Source organism: Callospermophilus lateralis, chromosome 2, assembly GCF_048772815.1.
Source record: "Callospermophilus lateralis isolate mCalLat2 chromosome 2, mCalLat2.hap1, whole genome shotgun sequence".
Classification (NCBI taxonomy): domain Eukaryota; kingdom Metazoa; phylum Chordata; class Mammalia; order Rodentia; family Sciuridae; genus Callospermophilus; species Callospermophilus lateralis.
Genome location: NC_135306.1, coordinates 156,918,696 through 156,945,575, shown reverse-complemented (window position 1 = coordinate 156,945,575; position 26,880 = coordinate 156,918,696). Strand labels below are relative to the sequence as shown.

The 26,880-nt window shown below is 41.0% G+C and overlaps 1 protein-coding gene across 1 annotated transcript in view; it reads right to left on the bottom strand.

The window, feature by feature from the left end:
* Window positions 1–3,752: 3,752 nt before the first annotated feature.
* The window catches only part of Syt9 (synaptotagmin 9), a 173,631-nt gene continuing 150,503 nt past the window's right edge, over window positions 3,753–26,880 (bottom strand). Inside the window, exons 7-8 of the mRNA XM_077108490.1 lie at window positions 4,319–4,372; window positions 3,753–3,800 (exon numbers count right to left, since the gene is read on the bottom strand). Coding sequence (XP_076964605.1) covers window positions 3,753–3,800; window positions 4,319–4,372 — 102 coding nt within the window. The remainder of the gene's footprint in view (window positions 3,801–4,318; window positions 4,373–26,880) is intronic.

Below are 26,880 nucleotides of genomic sequence, written 5' to 3'. Positions count from 1 at the left end.
GGGGAGGCCTTTTCAGGGTTTGAGGGTAGTCTGGTTCCTTCCTACTCTGTAAAGAATTATTCAAATTATTCAAAATGCTGAGCGTATTTTGAAACCCAAGAAATTCCAGAGGGCCTTCCATATTTTCAGTAAGAAACCACCTTGCCTTCTACCTTTCTGCCAGCCCAGAGAGAGACAAATATCAGCCTGCACCCGCCAGTCTTTGCAGTAGCTGTGTGCGGAGGACTTTGCAAGAACAATCAAAGCTCCCAAATTCAGGCACTTGCAGGAGGGAGGGGGTACTGATTAAAGAAGGACAGCCTGAAGTACCAAACAAATTGTTAAAAATTCCTTTTAATACAAAGGAAAACCAGAACTAGAGACCTTAGAAGACTGGTTGTAGTGGTAGAAAAACAAAACAAACAACAAAAAACAAGAATGCTTACAGTAAGTAAGCATGCTAGTTTACATCTTCATTGAGGTTTTTTTTGGTGTGTATGTGGGGTGTGCTGTGGATTGAACCTAGGGCTTTAGTGCATGCAAGACAAGCACTCTACCAACTGAGCTATATCCCCAGACTTTCATTGAGGCTTGAGCCAATATGCTATGAAAGTAAGAGGACATAGCTCTGCCTCCCAAGAACTTACAATTACTAGAACTGAGGGGTAGGGAAGGGAAGCAAGCAATAGAAGAGAATCCACTTGTGAGGGGTTTTTTAATTGTTTTTTTTGTACTTGAATGAGAGTACTGAGGAGTTTAAAAGAGCTATCCTTCTTAAGCACAATGACATTTGCCAAAAATGTATTGATTTTCCTATTAATTTACTATTCTTTTTCTTTTCAGTTCTTTGGATTATGTGGAAGAGAAGGAGGTGAAAGTGGAGGGAAAGGGTGTGGTCTATGGGATTTCATAGGGACTAAATTCAGTTTCAGGATGGACTAAAAAGGAACAAATATATTGTTGAAGGAATTTAAGAGTTTCTGACTGAGAAGTTTTGGTAAGAATTTGTTGGTAACAGGTTATTGAAACAAGTTGGTATTTTTTAAGGAGATATTTCGAGAATCATTTTAAAACTAGTATGGAATCAGGAGAGAACACCTCCATATAGCTAATGGAAACTTTCTTATGTAATTGTTTGTGATATCTCTAGTCATTACAAACTAGGCCTTTAATTACCTTTCTGTGTCCATGTACCCTTTGCTGTAAGTCACCAACTGTCTTAATTAACTTAGATCACTATAACAAAATACCAAAGACTGGGTAACTTAAACAACTGATATTTTTCCCCCCCAGTTTTGGAGGCTGTAACATTCACGATCCAGATATTGACAGATTCAGTGTCTAGCAAGGGTTGCTTCTGGGTTCATAGATAGCCGTCCTCTTGCTGTGTTGTCACATGGTGGGGAGAGAGGGGGAGCCCTCTGGTCTCTTCCTCTTTTCATAAAGACGCTAATCCCATTATGGCAGCCTCATCCCCGTGACCTCGTCTTATGCTCACTACCTCCAGAAGTTCCCACTTCTGAATGCCATCACCTGGGGGGCCAGGGCTTCAACATAAGAACCTGGGGGAACACAAACACTCAGCACCAGTCTTTCCATTCATCAAGAATGTCATGATTGGACATGAGTGAGACGCCTCCAAGAGGCCCCCTTCACCTCCAGTCACCTCATGTTGTCCTTCCTCTTCCCTCACTTGGCTGGAGTCTACTCAGAGCACAATCTCAGTTTTGGATATTCATTTATGACTGCCCCATGTTTTACTGGAAATGTCTTCTCTCCAGAACCTTCTCAAGTGTCTGGCACAGGTGCTGTTCCCTCCCTGAAGTGAAGAGCCTGGCCTGCTTTCCCACCGCTCTCAGGATGCCCAGCCTTCATTGGTGGGCATGGCCTCCCTCTGCTCAAACCTCTCATTGTGGTTGCTCTGGTTCAGCTTTTGAAAACCACCTGTGCAATTTCCTATAAATGGATTCTTTCTGGAAGCCAAGCACCTGGTCCTAATAGATCCTGGTCAAATGCTGGACACATCAGTTGTGGTTGGGTAGGCTCAGGTGGCTTATATTGAGTCTCTGTTTTCTTAGTATCTGGCAACCACATTTCTGCCAAGAGCTTTTGAAATTCTGCCTACTATTGTGCGCTTGGATAGCCTCTAGACTGGGGGGTGTACAGACGACAGAGTAAGGGACTGAGTAATGAAAGTCACCGATGGGAGTGAGATGTGTGCTAGTGACTCCTGGAGGTGTGGAAGGTGTGGCTGCATCTGGAGATGATGTTGGAGATGATGGCTAGGAGATGATGTTGGAGGCCCCAGGCCCAGGGCTGGTCAGTATGTGTGGAAATGCTGGGTCTTATCCAGTCTCTGTGTCTGCCCAGCACAGGACTTATCTTGAGTCTCTCCTGCCCAAGTTCCCAGGTGACATCTCTGGAGTTTTGTGAACATCTAGCCCATTTGGAGAGATTCCCAGGACTTAAAGCTGATCCCCAGAGAGTTCCTCAGAGTGGGCTTAGTTCAGTGTCCCAAACCTAAACATTGGGTCAACTTTTGTGCAAACTTTTTGTTTGGAGCCTTTGGCCACTAGATGGCAGAGGCTTTTCAGGCAGGCATCGGACTATGGTCAATTGTGTTCCTTTTCCTTTTTAGATTTGAATGAGAATATATTCCATTTAAAACAGGTACCCACAAACCTTCTCCTTTCTCTTTCCTCCTCCCCTAATCAATCTGACTACCATTCCTGATCGATTGGAAGAATGACTTGTGTGGTTTTATTTTCAAAACAGGCTGAGGAATGAGAATGACTGTCTTTGCAGTCAGGAGAGCAGCAGGTGCAAGAAATCCACAACTTGATCCAGTGCTGCAGGGGCTGCTGGGTGGGTGGGCAGTGCTGGTTTGTGTGAGCTGTGCAGTTTAGAGTAGAAGGTACTTGATTTTGACACCCAAACACCTCTGTCTTGACAGAGGTGAGCACAAAGCTGAGCAGCATGAGCTGATGGACAAGTCCATGGGCTCATAGGACACAGTTTTCTATGACAGCCCTAGGCAAGGGATGACAGGCTGCCCCTTTAAAGAAGTAGGCCAGGAGCCGGGCACGGTGGCCCACACCTGTAATCGCAGCAGCTCAGGAGGCTAAGACAGGAGGATTGAGAGTTCAAAGCCAGCCTCAGCAAAAGCAGGGTGCTAAGCAACTCAGTGAGACTGTGTCTCTAAATAAAATACAAAATAGGACTGGGGATGTGGCTCAGTGGTCAAGTGCCGGAGTGCCTGAGTTCAATCCCTGGTACAAAAAAAAAAAAAAAAAAGTAGGCCAGGAAAAGAGGTGCTCAGTGTCCTGCCTCCTTCCTGTCTCTGAACTATCCACACAGACTGTCTTTCTCCTTGTTGTCATCTAATCCTTCTTTGTCAGAAGTTCCCCTTCCAGGGAGCTTCCTATGGCTCTACCCTTCCAGCTTCCTTGTAGGACTAGGGTTAATCTTTTGTGGGTACTGAGAGCACCTGTTTCGGTATTTAATTCAAAATGGAATTTCCTCTGCTTAAGGAATTCCAGTCCTGGTTTTATGATCTGCACTAGACATCATTGGTTATTAAAGAGATTTTCTGGACACTCTCAAAGTCAAATTCCTTTCAGATCATTTGTGAAAAAAGAAAATCTATTGAAGAGGAAACTGAAAAACAATGGAGGGCATGGAAAGACAGATGATGTTCTATGGAAATCAAAATCCCTCCTCCCGAGGTAGCCTAAACTTGAGTTTCTGGGCAGTAGGTGTCGAGGACCGCACCATCACAGCGCAGCAATGTGGCTTTCCCAGTAACGGGCATAAGCAGTTCCCTAGACTCAGAGACACAAAAACACCAGAGACAGAAGGGCACAGGACACACTGAACACACCCTGCCTCACGTGAGAAGAAAGGGAACCCCACAGGAAGGGCTTGGCATCAGAGGCAGGAGCAGAGCTCTGGGCTACCCTCTGTCTATGACTCTGCCCACACAGGTGTGGCATCTTGGTCTTTGCTCAGCACTCCTCAGGCTAGGAGCCACATGCAAACACTACATGTTAATGACAGCTTATCAACAGAATTGACAGCTCTGACAAGGCCTATGCATTTACACTGAAGTCTCTAACATCTTTTTTTTAACCCACATATTATGGCTCTGAAAAGGTGGTGTCACCTCTAGGATACTTTTTCTAGACTGGTTTATGGAAATGAGTGTTATATGGAATTTTGCATAAAATGATGGGTGAGAGCTTCTGTGACTGCATGTCACAGGCATCTAAGGAGACAGGAGGCTCCTGAGAAGACCAGTCTATCTGTCCTAGGTGGCCAGGTACATTCATGGAGAACTCACCTTGTTTCTGGCATTCCCAGGCAGCAATTTCCATAAGACCCTGAGAGCTACTTGCTGCAAAGAGATACACAAGGACAAATCTTCCAGTTCTGATGGGGCCATGCTCTCTGCAATAATTTTCCTTGGCCTGAAAATGACATTCAAGTTCTGCACCAGCCTTTTCTGAGCTGGTCTTGCCCAGTAATTTCACTGGTGCATGTGTATGTGTAGAGTGGCATGAGGATGCCAAGCGCCGTGATAGGAAACCAGAGAAGGGTTGGGTCAAGGCAGAAAGTTCTCGGTAAGGGTTTCTTATGTGCATGCTTTTGTTGTTTGAGTCATTTGGGGATTGCTAACATTTTCTAAAGACCATAAGAGTGGGGGCCAAATACAGTCACAGGTATGGTGCTGTTTCATTTTCTCAGATGTCTCTGGGTAGGACCTGATGGCAAGGAGTACAGGAACAGGAGGCCTGGAGCTTATAGGGTGGTAAGTAGATTCTTAGGACTCCACTGGGCAGGGCTGTCTCCCACCTGTGCTCAGTTTGAAGGTAACTGGTTTGAGTTCCTTTTGCATCTTCTGATTACCAGCTGGTCTCTACCACTACTTCTGTCCATCAGAATAGGGCAAATATTTTATGGTTAGGACCCCAAACAGTGAGATCATTCACCAGCATAGTTTCAAGGAGGCCGTGGAAGTTCTGTCTCCCTCCCCAGTCCTTAACTGTGTAATTACAGTTTTAAGCTTAAAATCTTCCTCTCCCAAACTAGTGTTTTTACCTTGTCTCCCGCAGTCATAGAAGGTCATGAACTGAAGGTCAATGGAGGAGAAATCTTTCCTCATTTATGGAAATGCCTTCCTTAACAAGGACCTGCCCCATTCCTGGGAGCATCACAGGACATGAAGGCCGTGGTTTCCTAAGCTGCTCTTCTCTTCCTAAGGCGCAGTGATTTTCAACAAAACTTTACACTCAGGATCAAGCAGTCCTTTATGAAAGAAACTGCTGACAGCTGCTTTGGCATGGGCTGGAAAAGTTGACATAATGCCACCAATCAGCCAAATATCAATATTTGATCTACCAGATAATCAGGAGCATTTGAATGATTTGCTAAACTTTTCTAGTTTTATGGAACTCTTTAAATTTACAAACATAATCTTTAGATTTCCACACTTATTTTTCCTAAAACTTAAATACTTTAAAACAGAAAAATCAAGGAGTCTATATTTGGGCTTTACATGATGTTTCCCCCCACTGCATTCCCCTTTTCCACATGGTGGTTGTCCTTGTTCTCTCCTGTTTGATGACATGGATACACTTTCTTTTCTTTCTTACTCTCTCTTTCTTTCTGTGGGGAACAAGAACACCTTTTCAAGTCAGGAGACAGCAAAACCCTTGGTAGTTGCTGTCAAATTGTATTATCTTGACCCGAGAGCCCCTGAGTGTTTGTCTAAGCTGCTAATTGGACTGCTACAGCAAGCACTGTCTCCTGTGTCCAGCAGTCACTGTGAAGGGCCCAGCAGGTGTTCACAGCACTAGTGAGGGCCAGGATCTACCACAGCATGTCAGGTAGGCAGCCTCTTCTTGCTAACCCCCCAGGACCAGCTGCATCTCACACATGAATGTTATTGGCTCTTCAACATGGATTTCAAATGTGGAAAACACTGGAAGTCAAAACTTAAATGATTTTTTGTGCCAGGCATAGTGGCACATGCCAATGATCCCAGTGACTCTGGGCTCCAAGGCAGCATCTAATGTCAAAATAAAAAAGGCTAGAGATATAGCTCAGTGATAAAGCACCCCCGAGTTGAATCCCCAAATACCTACACCACCCCAAAAGTTTTCTTGTTAATTTTAGGGAAGCAAATAGGATTCTTTAAAAACCAGAAGTGCTGTTTAAGATAACATGACACTGGGCTGGGGTTGTGGCTCAGCGGTGGAGCACTTGCCTAGCATGTGCAAGGCCCTGGGTTCGATCCTTGGCACCACATAAAAATAAACAAAATAAAGGTATTGTGTCCAACTACAACTAAAAAAATATTTTTTTAAAAAAGATAACATGACATCTAATTTTGTGGAGAACAAGGTAAAGCCAATACGTATTTTAGAAAATATTTATTTTGATTGGAATACTTTTAACTCCTGGAGTTCTAATTCGGAAGACAGCATTTTCCTGCTCTTCTTACATTTTCCTGTGCTGCCCAGACACCACCTTTTCTCTGGCAGGCTTGGCACAATGATGCCTGGGTCTTATTCTCTATAAAAGATTTTATAGTCGCTCTTTCTATCCTGAAAACAAAATTAGAAAACACGGACCATAGTGTCGAGCCATACGCAGATTTTGTGCTTGGCTAAAACAGCCCAGGAGCCTTACTAGAGCCAGTAGGTCCAGTGAGCCCCGAGCAGAGGTCCATGCTGAGCTGTGGATGTGACATACAGGGACGGTGTGTTTGTTTCTCTTTTACAAATGTGCAATTTGTGGCAATGCCTTTCTTTTCTGAGCTCTTATCTTGTTTGCACTTTCTTGTGTGCTTTTAAAACAGGATTGTTTGAAAGTTTTATTTCACAAAAAACCAAAAACATAAATTTTAAACTTAGTTCTAGATTTCCTTGAAGAGAAAATAAGTGTTTTCAAAATCATTACTTTTAAAAACAAAAGATAAAAATTTGTTTCTGGAAGGCCTATTTGCAAGCTCATTTCTGAAGTCCTGACAAGTGTCTTCAGGTATTTGAAGAAATGGTTTTAATATTCTCTGAAAGCTTTAAGTCTGGTAAATTGGAGAAATTGTCTTACTTTGATAAATTCAAATCGGATAAATTCAAAATTAAGACTCTGGACATCATAAAAAAGGAATTTTATGTACAATGAAAGCCAGCATCTTGGAGACAATGTTTGCTTGATGGGAAAAACCATAAATATTCTTACGTAAAATGCTGACTTGGAAATAACTTTAATGCAATGAAGGGTCATTGAAACAATAACTACAATACATTTAGCAATGAGCCAAAAAGAAATAAATTAACTTTTTAAAAAATACATTTACTGTTTAGAATCAAAGTTGAATTTTCAAAAAATAAAGTAAATAGATAAAAGCAATATCAAATATTGTAACCTGGAAGATGTAATGTCAATTATGATCAATAAATTTCATATTGATAAATAAATTTTCATATTGATAAATACATTTCTTCATTGTCTGGCAATGCTCATTCATCTTTCGGAGTCATTTGTTTTTTTGATGTAGTTTGGGGGTGTGGTATCAGTGACAGAGCCTTGAAGACAGCATCCGTGATCCAGGTCCCTTTGACCTATTCTTCCCTTTCCTACTAGGAGGAGGTGACATGAAAGTCATTGTCATATTACAGTTTCGTGCTGGCCTGTGGGTGAGCTTTAGACTCTGATGCCACTAAGGTTTAGTCAAGATGACTGGACTGCAGGGTTGGGCCCCAATTTTCTGAGGCTTTGGGGGGGTCATCTTTAATCTTGGCTCTTAATCCTTTCCAGGCTGAGAACTCTGTACCCAAGTGGGAAGACACCAGGGAGGGAAGTGCAGAGGTGATCATATAGCTAGTTGAATTTCGTAGCCCATACGCTCAGGGAGCCTGGGCAGCAAGTGACAGTTAAGCACTTTGAATAGGAGAAGGAAGTGGGTTTCTGCCAGTCCCTGGGAGAGGCCTGATCTGCTTTCATGGGACATTAAGTGAAGGGAGATTTACATCTGCCATCAGGGATGCCTGAGGAAGTCCTGGCACTGCTCAGCACTTCTTTTTGCCTCATATCTGTCCTGGGCTTAGAGATGAGGACCTAGGTTCACCTTCCACAGCCCCCAGAATGTTAGAAACATTATCTTTTCCGGTTTTCCTTGGAGTTGTCCCACGGGTTTTCCCTAGTGGGACATTTTTTTTTTTTCCCACTGTTGGGACAACATTCCTGATTATTTTCTTCCCTCAGTTTTATCATTTCACTTCTTCCATGAAGGTCAGCTCAGATAACCCACATAATCCTGAGAAAGGATACATTTCTACTTAAATCACTATGTTTTGTAGTGCTTTGTTATGTGATTAGAACACCCCCTATCACAGGACAGGATAATCATGAAAATACCAAACCATTTTCCATCTCTCTCTTCTGTCAGTCTCCTTAAATTTAGAGAAAGACTTTTCTTCTTTTCAAATGAAATATAGGTTTATTGATGTCAATGACGACTAAATCCCTGGAGTCTTAACTATTAGGGAAGTTTGAAAGCATCTACATTGTAGAAACCACTCTTTTCCCCTCCCTGACGCCTGCTCCTGCCATGTACCAGTATACTTTCTGGTACATGCTCAATGTACACAATTCACCCGCCAGGAAAGGGCTCTGGCAACAATACACATCCAGGGTAATTCTCCTTGAAGATGATGACAATGAGGAAGGGGCTGGGACTTAGTGCCAGGAAGGTGAGAGGACAACTGGTTTCTTCCTTTCTCCTGGCACCGATCCTTCCCAAGGTCCCTCCCTGAGACATGATTAGTTGTTTCTCTTTCTATTACTATTTCCACTTTTCCCCAAGGTATTTAGTGTCCTTCTCTATCCTGAAAAAGATACTGAAGAATCCCCTTCCCACAAGTTCAATGAGACAAGGTTTGAGTTTTTCAAAAGGAACATTTACTAGGAAACTAAAGGGCAACCAAACAGAATGCAAGAGAACAGAGGCAGAGTTGCAAATGGGCTGAAGGAGTTCAAATTTATAACCAGACTCTGGCCACAGCTCTACTGGCTGGGCAGAGCTTTCCAGACACAAAATACCTACCATGTGGGTAGTCATATTTGCCTGATTGCCCCTACAAAGCCACCATGTTTCATACCAACAAGCCAGTAGCATACTCATTAGGACCGCAGGGCTGCTAGCTCTGGGCAGGAAGATGCTGAGGTGGAAACAATAGGCACAGCTGGCTCTCCAACCCAGGCTCCCATTGCCAAGGGCATGCCAAAGTGGAATGGGATGACCACTGACAGCTATTGGAGACAGTCTGGTTTCTTTGGGATCATAATTTTGGGCTTTTTTGCCTGGATCTAGTGACAATATTTCTGTGCACTCTCTTGATGGCACTAGCCCTTCGTGCTTTGGTTCTAAACACTGCTATGGTGGAAGATGCTAAGGTGGGAGGGATGAGCTGAGGAGAACCTTGGACAAAGAGAGATGAATTTTTCTCAAGTCTTTAGACATAGACAGGACTGGGATTCCCTTTGAATCCCAAGGTTGAAAGATAATGATATGGAAATGAATTAGGCAGGTTGGGGAATGCATGAAGCTTGAGTGTATTAATACTGCCTCACATACCAAAGGCCTCCACCATTTTTTGATTTGATATCAGGATACATCTGACATCCTGTACCAGGCAGCCAAGGTAATAAGAATTTCTGAGGATATGCAATGATCCTGCTTCTGCCCAGCTGGTCCCACATCAAAATGTTAATTGAAATGAAGATAATGCATTTTCCAGTAAGATAAACTACAATCCAATTCTGGAATCTGCTGCAAAGAGACTATATGAAAAGGGAGATGTTATCTTGAAGTCATGGTGCAAATGCATGGATAGGGTGCCTTGTACCCATAATGGGAGAGAGAGGACCGCTAGGTAACAGCCCTCTGGTCCTGCCAGGGTATGCTGAGGCCTTTGGTTTCATTTCTGTGGAGGCAGAAGCAATGATGGGGTGCATAGCTGGTAGCAGATTGGCAAAAGGGAAGCTGAATAATGGAAGAGTTACCCGGGGAGAGCCCTTGACCTTCACTCCTATAGGTATTTCCATTCCCCAAGTGCTACGGAAATGATATGTGTCTGAAGTGAGAAGAAAACCTGTGTCTGTGGCTGTCCAAGGCTAGGCTCTGAGCTTCTGCATGTGGAGATACCCCAGAAGGCACTCAGGCCAAGGAGGCCCAAAGCTGTGCCTTCCCCCAGGGAACCGCTGTGTGATCTCCATGATCTTATTTCACACAATGCTCTACCTACTTCTGAGGCTGTTTTCTCACTGGACAAATGTGCCTGGGAAAAGATATTCCAGAATGCATATGACCTGAGAGGTATACCTCTCTAATAGAGATGACAATTCAATTTGATTCTAATAACACTACCAATTGAAAGGAAGTGACTTGGTTACTTAAAAATAATGTAGAATCTCAAAACTCAGAATCCGGTTTTGGCATAAAAGAGGGCCACGATCAACTGGTAGTCTGCCATGTACACAGGAGGAGGCAGTGAATTTTCTGCAAACTAACTCTCTTTACACTAGATTTTTCTCCAGGGGAGTGGCCTGCTTATCCTATTATTCTCTGGGGGCTATGCTTTGCAAAGCTGGAGTACTCCTTAAGGTAAGGTTAGTCTCCAAAGACAGTTGTTAGCTAGGGTAGGTAGTGGAGTTTGAATTGAGATCTGCTGCTAGCACCTGGATATATTTTTAAATATTTTATCCTTCCAGGGCATTCAAGCAAATAATCATGTCGGAGTGACCACTGCCATAGCAGGTGCTATGTTCCCATCACCAAGGGCTTTATATCAATCACTGAGTCCTGATACTCTTGGGACTCTCACTATGTCAACTTGCTTTCTTCCATAGTCCAATCTTGGTTCTTGGCAATGAGAGACAAGCTTCCCCTGTAGTTCATCATCAAGGGCCACCTGAAGAAAGTGGCTGGACTATTCAGGTTCACCAAATCCAAATAGCAAAGATGGCCAGTTATTGCTGTGTTTACAGCTGAGCATTTGGTCACTGGAGTCATCCGGGTGTTGCTGGACGGAAAAAGTTACTTGAGATCTTTGTTAGATGTTGTCCTACTGTGCCTTGGGTCAAGCAGTTCTTTTATTCATAGTCATCGTTTCTGTAGGAAGAAGAAACAAAAAGAGTGATTTGGTTTTCAATTTTACATTTTTAGTGTGTACCAAACAAGTGCCAGGCATTGTGAGGGAAACTGGGAATACAAAGACCATGGATAAGATAACTTCCCTGATTTCAAAGCACTCAGAGGGAGAAGTGAATAACAGGTGAACATATGCTGCTATAGGAAACTTGAGGGGACTGAGGAGGTCTATTGGGAGGATTCTGAAGAATGAGTCTTGAGCTGTGCCATTTATGCTGAAAAAGAGCCCATCAGAAGATGGGGGGCAAGAACTTTAGGCAAAGAAGAGAGCCCAGGCAAAAGCATATAGGGCCTGGTGCATTTTGGAATTGTCAAAATTTAGGTGACTGCACTGTTTGTGAGGAGTGGAATGGCAGCAAGCAAGGCTGAACTGGAGGAAGGGGGTCTGAGTGGTGCAATATTGCAACATCTATTCCTTGTTTTGAGGGGTAGGCTTTCTTAGTAGAGCCCTAGATTTAGATTAGCAGGATATCTTGTGTTGTACACTAATCTCAGCATTCAATTGAAATACAACTCATCTTCCAGGACAGATTAAGGTTGTTAATTCTGTAGTCATAGAGACAAAGAAAGGTAAATTTCCATGGATAACAAAAATATTACTCACAAACTATGGGAGAGCAGCAAATATTCTCAAACTGAAGTATATGGACTTCATTTCAGAGATCAAAGGTTCACACATAAGGATATAACTTAAGGAAAATAATAAAAGCCAGAGTGTACACTGTAGAGGGAAAGGGCATGCTTTACTATGTCCTTGGCTTTGAAGTGTGCGAATGAGTATGTATATATACATCCACACATCTCTGAGAAAAGGGGTATTTGATTCTGTATATAGCAGGAAAAGGTGAACGGATATTTGTTTTAATATTATAATTTAAACATAAGTTTCCCAGAAAGGGCGCTACTCTGATTCTTTTTTTTTTTTTTAGTTTTCGGCGGACACAACATCTTTGTTTGTATGTGGTGCTGAGGATGGAACCCGGGCTGCACGCACACCAGGCAAGCACCATACTGATTGAGCCACATCCCCAGCCCCGAAAGGGTGCTACTCTGCAGTGTCCCTCAAAGGGCTGTTTTCCATCCTACCCCTCACATTGGACCTGGGTACATAGTCCCTTGCCCAGGTGTGAGACCCATCCTTGAAGGCCCTGTTTGCTGGTGCCTGAGTCCCATTAGCGAAGGCAAGAGTCAACAGCGTCAGCCCCACCAATGAATGAAGTCTGGAATTAGCTGTGTACCATTCTGTGTACCATTCCTTCATTTTTGAGTGCCCACTGTGTGCCAGGTACTAGGATATGAACTTTACAAATCCTTTAAAGAACCCAGTGAGGTTCTTTACTGGAGGATACAGAGATGTAGAGAGATTAATTTACACGAAGCCATATCATGAATAAGTGTCAGACTTGGAATATAAACCCAAGTCTTCTAATTTTGAAGTCCAAGCTTTAGCAATTACATCATTCCTAAACACACTCTGTATGCCCAATCTCCACATCTGATGCATTTAAACGGTTTTATCTGCCTTGTCTTTTTAGACACTAAATCTAGATGTGTAATGTGCCTTGAAGATCCAAGCCAGTATCATATAGCAGGTGTCACATCCCTCATATAGCTTCCTAGCTTCTCATTTAGTTCCTCTAGATTTCCCTGGTTGGCAACTTGCATGTATATCTCATTTTATCCCTTAGTTCTATATAAAATCTCTTTATTCCCTGTTATGACCTTAGCTTCACCAATTCTTTTAGACTGCTTTGGGTACAACTCTTCCAATGTACCCAGGCCTGCAGAGCACTGGGTTTTGTTAATGGCTTTGCCTTAAGTCTGATTAGTGGGCTGGGCTATGACTGCAACCAATTCTTACCACTCCCCATACCCAGGGATACCACCAGCAGAGGCCATGTAGTTGATGCCAAATCAGAACACAGCTCCAACTGGACCTCTATGGCAGTGTTTTACTTATTTGACAAATTTCCTTGTGCATTCAATTAGCGAGAATCAAGAACAGCCTCTAGAAAAACTGTGAGTGGCCTACTGGTCTTTCCATTCTTCAGGTGAAGCCCTTCAGCTGGATGCATTTTCTAGACGCTGATCCTGTCTGGGCCTAGAATCCTTTATTTTCCTCCTCTTGACAGGGCCACTAAGGTCCCAAAATGCTTGTGTTCAGGGACTAAGCCTACAGATGACAGGATAAAGGAGTGTTGATATATCTTGGAGTGGAGGTTCATCTCTACCAGAGGTCTTACAAGGGAAGTTTCTTGGGAACAAACTTTTCTAGAGAAAATAAGGCATACAAGTCAGGTCTGGAAAAGGAGTCCAGTTGTCTTAGGGAAAAGGGCAACTGAGGAAGACATGAATGAAGCTGTCACCCAACCCTACTTTGTCTGTCTTTTGGGACAAAGAAAGAGTGTTTTATTTTTTTTATTGCACTCAGTTTTTTAAGACAATTTTTAAACTTTATTTTATTTATTTATTTTTATGTGGTGCTGAGGATCGAACTTAGCACTACTAAGCCAGTGCTCTACCATTGAGCTATAACCCCAGTCGAAGACTAGAAAAATAACCAAACAAAGCAAATATTCCAACATTTTTCCAACTCCTAAACATAATGAGCTCTTTCTCAGCTAAGATTTTTGTAAAACAAAATGTGAGGAAAGATTTTCCTATAGTTACTATATTTCACTGCCTAATTATGGCATCCTGCTTTTATAGTCCCAAAATTGGTTTATAACATTCTATCACATAATTTTCACATGGTATAATTCTATTCCTCATGCTGCTTAAAAGGTAAACAGAGTAGCAAAGTGTGGTGAGTGGCATATGGATGCACATTTGTCTCCTTGCACACTGTGAACTGCAAAATTAGAATTTTCAGTTCACACACATTGTCAGTATATTTCCACTGTCTTGTTTGATTTGTTTAGAGTGCTGCAATACTAACAATAAACATATCTTGTATGAGTGGTGCTGAGGATGGCACATGAGATGAGGAAACCAAGATGGGCGTGGTGGCACACACCTATAATCCTATTTGGGAGGCCGAGGTAGGAGAATTATAAATTCAAGGCCAGCCTCAACAATTTAGCAAGACTCTCAGCAACTTAGCAAGACCCTGAATCAACACACAAAATAAAAAGGACAAGAAATATCCTTTTTTTTTAAAAAAAAATTATTTTGAGATAGGGTCTTGCTAAGATGTTTAGGGCTTTGCTAAAGTTGCTGAGGCTGGCTTTGAACTTGAAATCCTCTTGCTTCAGTCTCCCGAGATGCTGGGATTACAGGTGTGCATCATCATGCCTAGATGGATTATTCAATTTTAATGAGTCTTCCATGCATTGTAATTTTGCATCATATCACTTTAATAATTAATTATTTTTAAGTAATACTGGTACAATTTTATCTTTTAAGAAAGCTTCAATGGTCACCCTCCACTTTTTTTTGTATGCAAGGATTATTTTTTATTCCCTTGTGTAGTTAGTCTTACAGAAAAGACAATTTTATTAACTTATCTAAAATTATGTATTAAATATTTATAAGGAGCAAAATTTGAGCTACTCACATTGAGAAAATTCAAAGCTAAAACACCATGCACATGCCTTGCCCCCTTCACATCTCTCTGGTTTCAGTCACTTGCACATCATTTTAAAGGTTATATAGCTAGTTACTCAGAGATCTGGGATTGACACAGGTAGTCTGACTTCAGAGGCTAATACTGATCCTAAACTGACTCTTACATGAATTTATCAAAATGGTGTATTCTTTTTGAATTCTAAAAATGATTTCATATAGCAGTAGTGGGAATACACCATGCTTTGTGATTTCCTAGGAGTGGAATGAAGCATATAAATTGTTGTACAATAAGTGTTATGTACTATGAGAATGGATGTTTCAATAAACTGCTGTAGGAGATATATGAAGAAAAAGCTCCAAACAAGTGGAATGTTCCACTTTAGGACATGGGAATGGATGTTCAAGCTGGGGAAGGAAGTATAGGAGATGTGTGAGAAAGAGTGAGAAGATAATTTTGCTGGTGCACATATTGTGTGATTACAAATGATAGAAAATAAGATTGGAATATACAATAGTGAAAACACCGAAGGAACTTTTATTTGATAATTATTTACTGTGTTCATGACAGTAAAGAAAAGATCTGGATGGAAGCTTAAAAATCTAGAAATGTATTGCCCCATGTATTTTGAGTTTGGCAATGTGTTTTAGAATGTAGTTTGAGAACTGTGTTGATTAAGCTATTTATTAAATATGCAAGGAAGTGCAACCTTGAAATTTGGGTAAACTGTCATCAGGTAGTGGAGGATATGTCAACTTCTTGGTCTGGATGATTGGACTATGAGAGAGAGCCAGCTCAGAAATGCAGCTCTTGACGTGGATAGGCTTGTGTGTACTGTGTGGAATTACATCCATGTCCAGGTCTATGTAGGATGATTTACTATGAACAGAGCAGCAGAATCCCTTTTGTATCTGACTTCTTATTCCCTCAAATTTAAGTATGAGCAATTGATCCAGTATTTATTCATCAGAGGTTGAATTTTCCAAAGCAGATGCTGGGCAGTGATGCATACTTGACAAAACCTCAAGTGAGTACTGCCCTAATTTACTGTCTCCTACTTTGATTTGAAATGGCTAAGCCTTTTTCACTCCTTAGGTGAGAGCTGGTCTGAGAACAGCAGACCCCAGGCAAAGTAACTTGCAACTGCAACTGAGGCAGTCGGCAGAACAAGTGCATGGTGGAGGCTGTCTGTTGACTACACGGCTTGGGACTAGTCATTCAATCAGTTTCAGAAGTCTCAGTCTATAGACAGCACACTCCATTCTTGGGGGGGCTTGAGATAAGGCAGAACATTATGGCGGAAGAGTGTAGCAGAAGGAAGCAGTTCACGTGATGATCAGAAAGCAGAGAGAGCCACACTCCACTATTTTGAAAAAACAAAACAAAACTTGGCATAAAATCTGCAATGATTATGCAGTAAAATACTGTAAGGACAGCATTGACCCGTGGGATTTGATGGGAGTTGGGGTGGAGACTGTGGCATCAACACCAGAGTGAGCAATGATGGTTTAAACATGATGGCCCTAATGTTGGCCTAGCTGGCTCCAGGACTGGCTCCAGGCCCACTGCATTGAGCACAGTGGCACTGTCTTGTTGTCAGACCCAGCACCCTCCTAGTAGCACTACAGGTTTAGAAGGTTTCAGGAACTTCAACAGCAGCAACAGGAAGTAGTGGTTACAATCCCATCTGAACAGAGAGGATTTTAAGTGAATTCAATTGTTCTGAGACACAATGATCTGATTGGAATTAAATTGAATTGAAACCAAAGATGAGAACTGTCCCAGTGAAAACTGTAATGTGCAATGACATTTCCATCACAAAAATGACAGCTGATGTGAGACAGGCCATTGAAACTGACCTCAAATTAAGAAAAGAAAAAGACTTGAGTGGAGCATTAGATAATATCTCCCTGTGAATCTGAAAATGGGTTTTGATTGCAGGAAGCATCTAAAGGCTTTGAAATAAGAAGCTTGTCAAAAATTGAAGTGGCTCTTATTACATGATTTAATCTTATATGTACTTAATACTTGTATTTAAAATTTTTATTTGAAAAACACAAAATCTCAGCATTTTGTTGACTATTATTACTTAGTATAGCTTTACAAATATGTATGTGAGGAAACATTATGTTCTGCCCACTTAGGATCTGATTAGCTCCTTCCTTTCAAAGAGGGCATTCAGGCATTCTTTATTTTTCATTCCCTCTTTCCTCTTTAAGAACTGGTATGTAAAAGAAATAAAGAGTGTGAATATGACTATACTGCCAGTCAGGAGACTGGGACAATAGCATGGAGAATTAAAGAGTCCACTTGACTAATAACATTAACTGAGTGCTTAAGCACTTCGTTCTACCTTAAGAGCTCTGTATACCTTATCTCATTTAATTACTTATATCAATGCTACATGATAGATGTTTTAGTCAGCTTTTTGTTGTTGTTGTTGTTGTGACCAAAGGATCCTACAAGAAAAATTAGAGGAGAATAAGTTTATTTGGGGGCTTATAGTCTCAGCCCATAGATAGCCAGCTCCATTCCTCAAGGCTGGAGGTTGGGCAGAGCATCATGGTGGAAGAGGACAGTGGAGGAAAGTAGCTGAGAACATGGCCACCATGAAGCATAAACAGCACTGTTCAACAAGGACAACCAAATACCCCAATGGTCTGTTCCCCAGGGACCCACCTTCTCTAGCCACACTCCACCTGCCTAGAATGAGAAAGAAGAGTAAAATGAAGTCTCAGTTGTGGTCTCTGAGCGTAACTGCTGTGTTGGGGTGTGTGTGCATAATTCCATCCACCAAAATGAGCAAGTGAGACAAAAATTATGATAAAAAAAATGGATAAGAGTAAAAGTTGAAAGACCCCGAGTGTGTATGTGATGCATTGAATTCTGAAATGAAACTTCATTTTAAAAGCTTGGGATGGGTCTCCTAATGACAAAACAGGAAGCAGAAGCTTCCTTGTTAATTCATGGCTCCAGTAGGATTCCCCTGAGAGGAAACCTACTTCCTGTGCCCTCTGCAAGTTGGGACTCACATCACTGACTGGCCATCTGCTATCTCAATTGCTACTGAGGACCTGAACTGATAATTCAGTTTTTATTACTTGAAAAAACAACTTTGCTACACCAGAAAGATATTTTAAATAAGATTTATAGATGATGAAGTAATGATGCCTTTGTGCAAGTTTTATTTATTCAGGTGCAATACACATTTTATAGTCATTTTTTATTTATGCTTTTAAACTAAGTGCTCAATAAATATACTATACTAGAAAATTACTAAATTTTATTATTTTAATGTATATTTTTAGGAGAACTTAACTAGCTAAATTTATAGTCAACAGTTAAATGCTTAGGAAAATGAATAATACTAAATAAAGTAGATTTTTAAGATGTTGAAATACCTAAAATAATTGAATGAAAATATATAAGATTTTACTTTTTAACATTCTGAGAGTTGATAAATGCTTGAGAACAATTTAATACCTACTGTTTGATGTTTGAAGTATTTGATATAATCACATCTTAAGTTTGTTATTTTAATTTGAAATGTTGAGGGGAATTGTTCATGAATTGCTTAAACTATGCTTAAATAATTAGGTCAATTTTCTTTGCTAGATTTATAATGTCTTTTTCTTTATTTTAAAATGTTTAAGAGAATCTGATTAAGTATGAAATTCTTATTTTAGAAGTTTAGGAAAAAATTTAACCTGTTAGGTTAATGAGCTAAATGAGCAGCAATGAACAAGTAAAAATGAGTGTTTTAATTTTAAAACAAAATGATTAGGTTATAATCATTATAACATTCAATATTATATAGCATTGGTTATATATACTGTTCTAAGAATATGACAAACATTAATTAATTTACTCTTTACTACAACTTCCTGAAGTAGGTGTTCCTATTATCCCTGTTTTACAGATGGAAAAAATCAAGGTACAGAGATGTTAAGTGACTGCTTTACCAAGTGTATTAGTTTCTTAGTGTTGCCATAACAAAATACCACAAACTAGATAGCTTAAAACAACAGAATCCTAATCTTTCAGTTCTGGAGCCTTGGTTATCTGGCATTCCCTCCTATTTGGATTCAGACTTGCCCAGGGATACCCTGGAATAGGCCATATTCATACCAGAAAGACAAATGACTAAGCTCTAGTAATTAAGGTGTTGGTGGGGCAATGCTCCCTGTGAAGGCTCTAGAGAAGAAAACTTCTTTGCCTTTCCTAGCTTCTAGTAGTTGCCAATAATCCTTAGCTTGCAGCTGCATCTTTCCAATTCCTGCCTCTGCTGTCATGAAGTGTTCTCCTTGTGGATCTCTTGTGTCTTCAGATGGCCTTCTTATAAAGACATTAGTTATTGGATTTATGATCCACCCACATCCAGTCTGACCTCATCTTAACTAAATATATCTGCAAAGACCTTATTCCCAGATTACGTCCCATTCTGAGGTTCTGGGTAGACATGAATTTTTTTGGAGGACACTATTCAACCCAGAATCTGCTGTCACCAATATCTAGAATATCTTTAAACTTGGTATCGGTTCTCAATCCTCATTTTGCCACATCTGGCCATTCCTCCTCCTGGAAAAAATTTCTTATTGGTCTTCGGGTATAGAACATCCTCTTGATTTTCTTACTGCATCAGTGACTTTCTTGAAATTTGTTAAATTTCTCTAATGTTGGAATGTACCATTCTTGGTCTTTGGATCTCTTCAATTCTCCATTTATATCTCAACCATTTTTACAAAATAGTTTGACTTTGCTCTGGAAATCCACATCCCTGTATCTATCTGACTGTTTCTTGATGTTTTGTGTGGATAGATGCTTCAAACAGCAGGTCCAACTCCACTGTCTCATACAGGTGCTGTACTTGCAGGTTTCCCCAGCTCATTTCCTGTCACCTCCATTTTTCCAGTTGCTCAGGCTCCAAATTTTGAAATAATCCTTCACTTCTCTCTTTCATACCTGATCCTGGGTCTCCCTTAAAAACACATCCAGACTGAAACCATGGATCACTTGCTTCTACAGTGGTTCAAGTCTCTATCATTTACATCTGGATTACAGCCACAGACTCCTAATAGATATTCCCACTTTCACAGTCTATTCTCAACCTGGCAGTAGGTGAATCAGTTATAAGCTTAGATTTGTACATCAATCTTGAAAATTCCGTAATTGTTCCCTGTGCATCTCAGAGAATGAGCCAAAGTACTTACAAAGATCTACCAGGTTCTATGTAACCTGCACTCTACCTACCCATTACTTTTCTGAACTGATTTACTTCTCTCTCACACTTGCTCTGTGTCCTTCACATTGCTGTCCTCAATGTTCCTTAAGTAAACTCCCTTAAGGCATCTAAATGGGCTGCTCTTGAGTCTGCAAATCCATACAGCATTATGGCTTGCTCCCATCTCCTTCAAGTTGTTGCTCAACTGTTTTAATTATCTCATTCCTACCATTACCTCTATTAAAACTAGCCCCCCTTAAACAAAAATCTATGCCACACTTCTGCTATCCCTTGTTTGCTCAATTTTACTTTTCATTGTTCTTACAATGTAAACAGGCATACTTCAATATCACACAATATACTCATTTGCAATGTTAATTTTCTGTCTCTCCCACTACAATGCAAGTTCACTAGGGCAAGGATTTTTGTCTACCTACTTCCAAATTCATCACACCACAGTAGATATTCAACCAATATCTGTTGAATGGATAAATACTCCAAATCAAGTATTTTCTTCTGTACAGTTATTGTTTTCTTTCTTTCTTTTGTTACTGGGGTTTGAACTCAGGGATGCTTTACCACTGAGATACAATCCCATCCCATTTTATTTTGAGATAGGGACTCACTAAGTTACTGAGGCTGGCCTCCAACTTGTGATTTGACTGACTCAATCTTCCAAATCACTGGGATTACAAGCAGGTACACTGCAGCCAGCTATAAAGTGATTGTTTTAAAGGAAGTTTGGATGATTCTTACTTGAATGGATTGCAAAAATGTAACCAATTATGCAATGTGAACAGGCATCTTGAAAGCTTTCTGAGATAATCTGGCACATGGTCACCAGCATGGCAGTTCCCAATCACGCAGGAATTCTGAGCCTTTAAAATAAGAGAAGTCTCTTACAAAGACCTTTATGAGAACTTTTTGAGCCCCTGGGCTGCTGCAAATTCCATATGAAATGATGCCTGAGACCTCAGCTGCCATTGTCTTACCTCTCCCATGTCTATAGCCTAGTATTTGAAGTAAGTGCCAGAAAGAATGTACCATCATTTAGTCCCCCCACCAGATGGAACTTCTTTGGCTTTCAGAGGTAGTGCTCAGCTACTTTCATGCATTAATAGAACCACTATGTCTCATCCACAGCCCATGCAGATAAGACGAACTAGGTTTAAAAGAGCTGGCTGCAACATTAAGCTAAGAAAGTGGCGAAAAATCACACAACATGGACAGTAGTTTTTAAACTGAGAGCAGAACAGCTCTGCGACCTTAAGGGTCAGCTTCTGCACTGGAAAGAGAGCGTGAGCCCCCATTTCCTTTATTTTATAGTGAGGGACATCAGAGACAGGGATAAGGTTTCAAGGGTGGAGTCTTGCTTCAAGATGTCTTGTGGTCAGCAGGTTGATTGACATCTTGGCAAGTCACACCCATCTCAGGTGCTCTGTGGGATCTTAGGCAGAGCTAGAGGGGCAGGCGCACCTGCATCCTGTGATCAATCCCCAACAGGGAGTTTGCAGTGCCAGGCCTAGCCCTTCTTTTGGCTACTGTGCGCAATAGTCCACACACACAGCCCTTGGACGGCTGGTGACAACTATGCCTATATCTTTGAAATACTGACATGCAGAGTCTAAGGAAATAGGAATCATTTTATAAGTTGTAAGAGAAGAAATTGGGATTCTATCTAACAAGAGTTTATTTAATGCCGACTCTTTGCTATAGGTACTGGTTATGATGAATAACAGTCTCCATTCTTGAGCAGCTGGATGTGCTGGGGATGACACATGCCCATTCATATAAAGTAATACCAGTGCTATGTTAGGGACAGGCACAGGATGCTAGGAGAAGACAACTCAAGCAAGAAACATTTAACTCTCATCAGAAGATCTTCAGAATGCTTCCTGAAGACAAAAACTAATCAGATGTTTAAAGATGAGTTGGAGGGTTGGGGATGTAGCTCAGTGATAGAATGCTTGCCTAACATGCTTGAGGCCCTGGGTTCAACCCCAGCACATGGGGGATGCGGGGGTGGAAGAGCTAGAACTGGATCTAGCCAGGCAAAGAGGTAGATAGGACAATGTAAATTAAAAGCAGGAGTAAGGGTGTGATGGGGGAATATAAATCATTATGTGAACCAGTGGCAACTAGGAGTGACCCCAATATACAGGGTAAAAGGGAGATGAAGGCATGGTCACAAAGGACCTTGGTCACCAAAGGAACCTCTTTATTTTATTCAGGACAAAGGGCAACTACTGAAAGATTTTTAAGTAGGGGACCAAAATAGTCAGATTTGAATTTCAGGACCAAGACCCTGGAAGCAAGGTTGGATTGAAGAGTGCACAGGAGAGCAAGGAAACCAGAGTCGTGTGACCCCATTCACCCTGTCCCTGTGGAAGTGCAGGTGAGTGAAGATAAAAAGAGATACTTGTCTTTAGCACTTGAGAGTTCTACAAGGTTAGTTTCAAATCAGGCCCAGAAGGCTTAAATTCTGCATTTTCTGTAAAGGGCCAAAGAAGCTCTGGGGAAAAAAAAGTCAAAAATATAAATGTCAAAGAGATCATGAATGAAGAGTCATATATATTTGCCCTCTAGCCTCCAACCCTAAACTTTAGTGTACAATAAAATGGATTAGATGTGTTCACCTGTGAACTTGATTTCAGGGTAACACATATTCTGGCTAAAGAGCAAGACCCCAAGGTCCTCTCGTTTTCATTTCCCTGACTGGAGAGAGGGCATCTACATTGTCTCTCTTCTCAGGTTGCTTCCACCCACTGTTAGGAATGTGTGCAGACTGCATCTTGTCTTAATCCTCCTTTGGGCACTGATCTTCCTCCTGCCTGATGACTATTATATGCTAAAAACTTCACAGAGTAGAGGCTCCATCACCATCTGTAGTCAAGGTCAGCAGTGAGCCTAAAGCAACTCAATCCAATGATTCAGTGCATACTGACAGACCCTGCTTTTCACTTTTACCACGGGCAGAAACACTATTCCAGAGCTCAAGGGGTTCACAGTTAAGACTGATACCTAATTAACTATAAAAGAGAAATAAGAAGTGGGGATTGGTCAGTGTGAATCACAAAGCATTATGGGAGTACTTTGTTCTAAGTGGGGTGTGGTTCACTGACACCTCATTGGGGAAGTGGCACTTAAACTGAACCTTGAGGATTATATAGGATTTACGTAGTGAGAAAGCATAGAGGAAAGGTATTTAGGACTAACGAAGGACCAGGAGGAAAGGTACAACACAGCAAACTGATTTAGGAAACAAAGAGGTACAGCCAACAGTGGAAGTTTTTGAAAAAAACAAGACATGGTCAAATCTGGGTTCTCCTTCCAAAGGAGAGTGGCTTAGGGTGAAAGGGAAATGACTGAAGGGCTGCTAAAATTGCTTCTAAGGACCACCTGAGGAAGGGATGGCAGGCACTGGGTGACCTCCTTCTTGTGCATCTGCTGAGATCACTTTCACCTAACTGGTTGGTGATAATTCGGCAGACATGTCATTCTCACTTGGAGTTCACATGGGAGAAGAAGAGTGGCTTTGGAATTTATAACCTATTGTGAATCTATGAGGGATAAAATACCATCCACTGAAGGGTCTTAAGCAAGGGTCTTCAGCCCCCTTCCCAGGTCCTTCATGCTCCCCTTTGCTTTTCCAGGTATAATTTATAGACGCGTTTTTCTCAGTTTTGGAGGAGGTCTCAGAATTAGCTTAAACACCAGAAAGTAGCTGAATGGAATAAACACATTAATAGGCTGAACAATAGTCAAGTGACTATTTCTTAATACTGGAATATTTTTAAAAAATACCAGATATCACTTCATCTATTAATCATCCATATGCATCTCTAACAGAAATTTTTTAAAAATATATAACCATAAGCCATTATTGCCTCTAACAAAATTAATAATGATTCCTGAATACCATCTCGTACTTGTTAGAGTTCACATTTCCCTAGCTGTCTCAAAACTATCTTTAAACAGTAAGTTTGTTTGAATCAGAATCAAATACATAGATGAATGGATAAAGAAAATGTGGCATGTATACACAATGGAATATGAATGAAATTAAGGCATTTGACAGTAAATGGATGGAGCTGGAGAGTATCATGCTAAATAAGCCAATCCCAAAAAACCAAAGGCTGAATGTTGTCTCTCATATGTGGATGCTAACACACAATGGGGGCAGGGGGAGAATAAATTAGACAAAGGGGAATGAAGGGAACGGGCATAGGAATAGGAAAGACAGTAGAATGAATCAGACATAACTTTCTTACATGAATATACAACCAGTATAACTCCACATCATGTACAACCACAAGAATGGGATCCTAATCAGAATGAGTAATACTCCATATATGTATAATATGTCAAAATACACTCTACTGTCAAATATAGTTAAACATTTCATAGGCAGTGCTGTGCTGTGTCAAAGAAAGAAATATACCATGTCCAGTTGCCTTATTCCTTATGGTTTTAAAGTAGACCACTGGGGTCAGATGTTATATCTCATCCACACATCATCAAATTCCCATCAACATATCCTTATTTTCATAAATGTTGGTGATAGTTGCAACAGGTTGAAGACTTTTATACTGAAGACACAGAGCCAAGAGAAGGCCAGAGACCTGTGGTGTAAGTCCTAAAGACACTGTAAATCTCTGGATTAACATGCACCTCTTACCTTTTGATTTGCACAAGACAATATATTTATTTTACTCTTTAAAGCAGCTTGAATTGAGTTTTGGGTTCCTGTGGCTACAATGGATGAGCTTTACATTCTGTGCATGGGACCAACTCTCTATTGAAAGTTAATCCCTTAGGTCATATGTTAATGATATTTGAGAGGTGAGGCCTTTGGGACTGGGTCAAGAGGGCTCAGCTCACATGAATGATTCAACAGATCAATAGATGAATGGATTAATGGGTTATTGTTAGGAATGGCTCTGTTACAAAAACAATTCTCTCTAGCTCACTCCATCTGTCTTGCCATGTGATGCCTTGTATAACCTCAGGACTCGGTAGAGTCACCACCAGCAAGAGGGCTCTTCCCAGGTGCAGTGCCTCAACTTTTTGCCTTTGAGATGGGCCCAACCTGAGTACCCACGACCCTACAGGATAGAAGCAGTAGGTGGCCAGATAGCAGCTCTTCTGTGTGGAAGGAACTTCAGGGAACAGAATTGGAGTAAAAGGCCTTTAGTCCTGGAGTTGGACAGTCCCCAAGGTGCCTGGTGATTGCCCTGCTGTTATTAGGGGATGTGGTCCTTACCTGTTTGCCAGGACATTATCACCTGGTATCTTAAGGCCAACATGGCATCAAGCAGCAGTACTTAGAGGTAGATTTTCCAGATGTTAATTGCTTGCACTTTTTGATTTCTTTTTCATTTGACTATGATTTCTTATTACAGTTTGTTTCCTAAAATTGTATTTTAAATCTGAAATGCTGTTAAGTCAATAAGTTTTCACTTATTGAACCTTTACTTCTCATTCAGTTTCAAAATGAAAACTATGTATTGTGTGTTTCTTTTCTCTGCTTTTGTGATTGTGGAAGAATTTTCTAGCAAGACCATTTTCTAGCTCGCTCTCTCTTTCTCTTTCTCTCCCCAGATATAGGACTTTTGACCAGGAGACATGTCAGATTTGTTATTGTTGGTCACAGGGTCCATGCTAGTCAATTGCAAGAGACATCTACAGGCAAAGGTGGATGCAGAAGTTCAGACAATGTCATTAAGACCCATTGGCACCATTTCCATTTCTTAAAACTGCTTTCTTTTGTTTTGTCCCATTCTGGGGTTGGGTTCCACTGGGCTGATATCAAGAAAACAGCTAGCAACTACACACTTACATGCTCCAAGAGGATTTATGGCTTCAAGTTCAGTGGAAATGTGAGCTCTTCCATATAGTTCAACAAGATTCATGGGCCTATATTGCATCATGTGCCCAGCCTGAACCAATCCCCAGTGTGCTGAAAATAGACTGAAGCCTGAGAGACACTCTGGATCTCTGTGGGGTTACTTTTCCCCAAACCACATGAACAGAGTGGGGAGGTGCACTGAATCCTCAAGGAAAATGGGATTCTTTTATCAGAAGAAGACAGAAGGAATGTTGCATAAGCAAAAATCAAACATTTTCACTCCAGGGCTTTTCAAGCTAAAATAATTAGGCAAAATCATGTTCTGCTTCAGAGAAATCAAATCTTTGCAACTAAAGCTGAGTCTTATCAAAACGTGACACTTTAAAACACATTTGTGAGCTGGGTGTGGTGGTGCACACCTGTAACTGAGTGACTCAGGAGGCTGAGATAGTAGGATCATCAATTTGAGGCCAGCCTCAGCAACTTAGTGAGATTCCTGTCTCAAAATAAAAAATAAAAAGAGCTGGGGATGTACTCAATAGTAAAGCACCCCTCGGTTCAAGCCCCAGACCAAGGATAAACAAATAAAGAAACAAACAAAAACCACACTAGTGGAAAAACAACTCTAGAACACACTATGAAAATATGAAAAGAGTATTCTTTTAGCTTTTAGTGTTTTTAAAAAAACAACAGTTTTCAGTTACTTGCTTTTACTGCATATTGTTCACTGCATGCCCTATTGGCTTTAGAAATTATGGTTATATTGAAGCAGATGATTTGGTGGGGAAGATACAGCCGAAACAAAACAACTGAAAGTAAATTAACAAAAACCTTACATCACAAATCATTTGGGAATATGAGGCCATAATGGACAGTGAATCGGTGCTGGCAAAAGGCATTGTTTTAGTTTCACGTTATTAAGTGAGCTGAATGTTAAGAGCACAGAAGGGAAACTCTTTTAAAACCAACATAGCCATGTGATCCCTCAAATGACTGTAGAACTGGCCAAACCCTGGCTTAACCAGTCTCCTACAACTGTGTCTCCTTGGAAG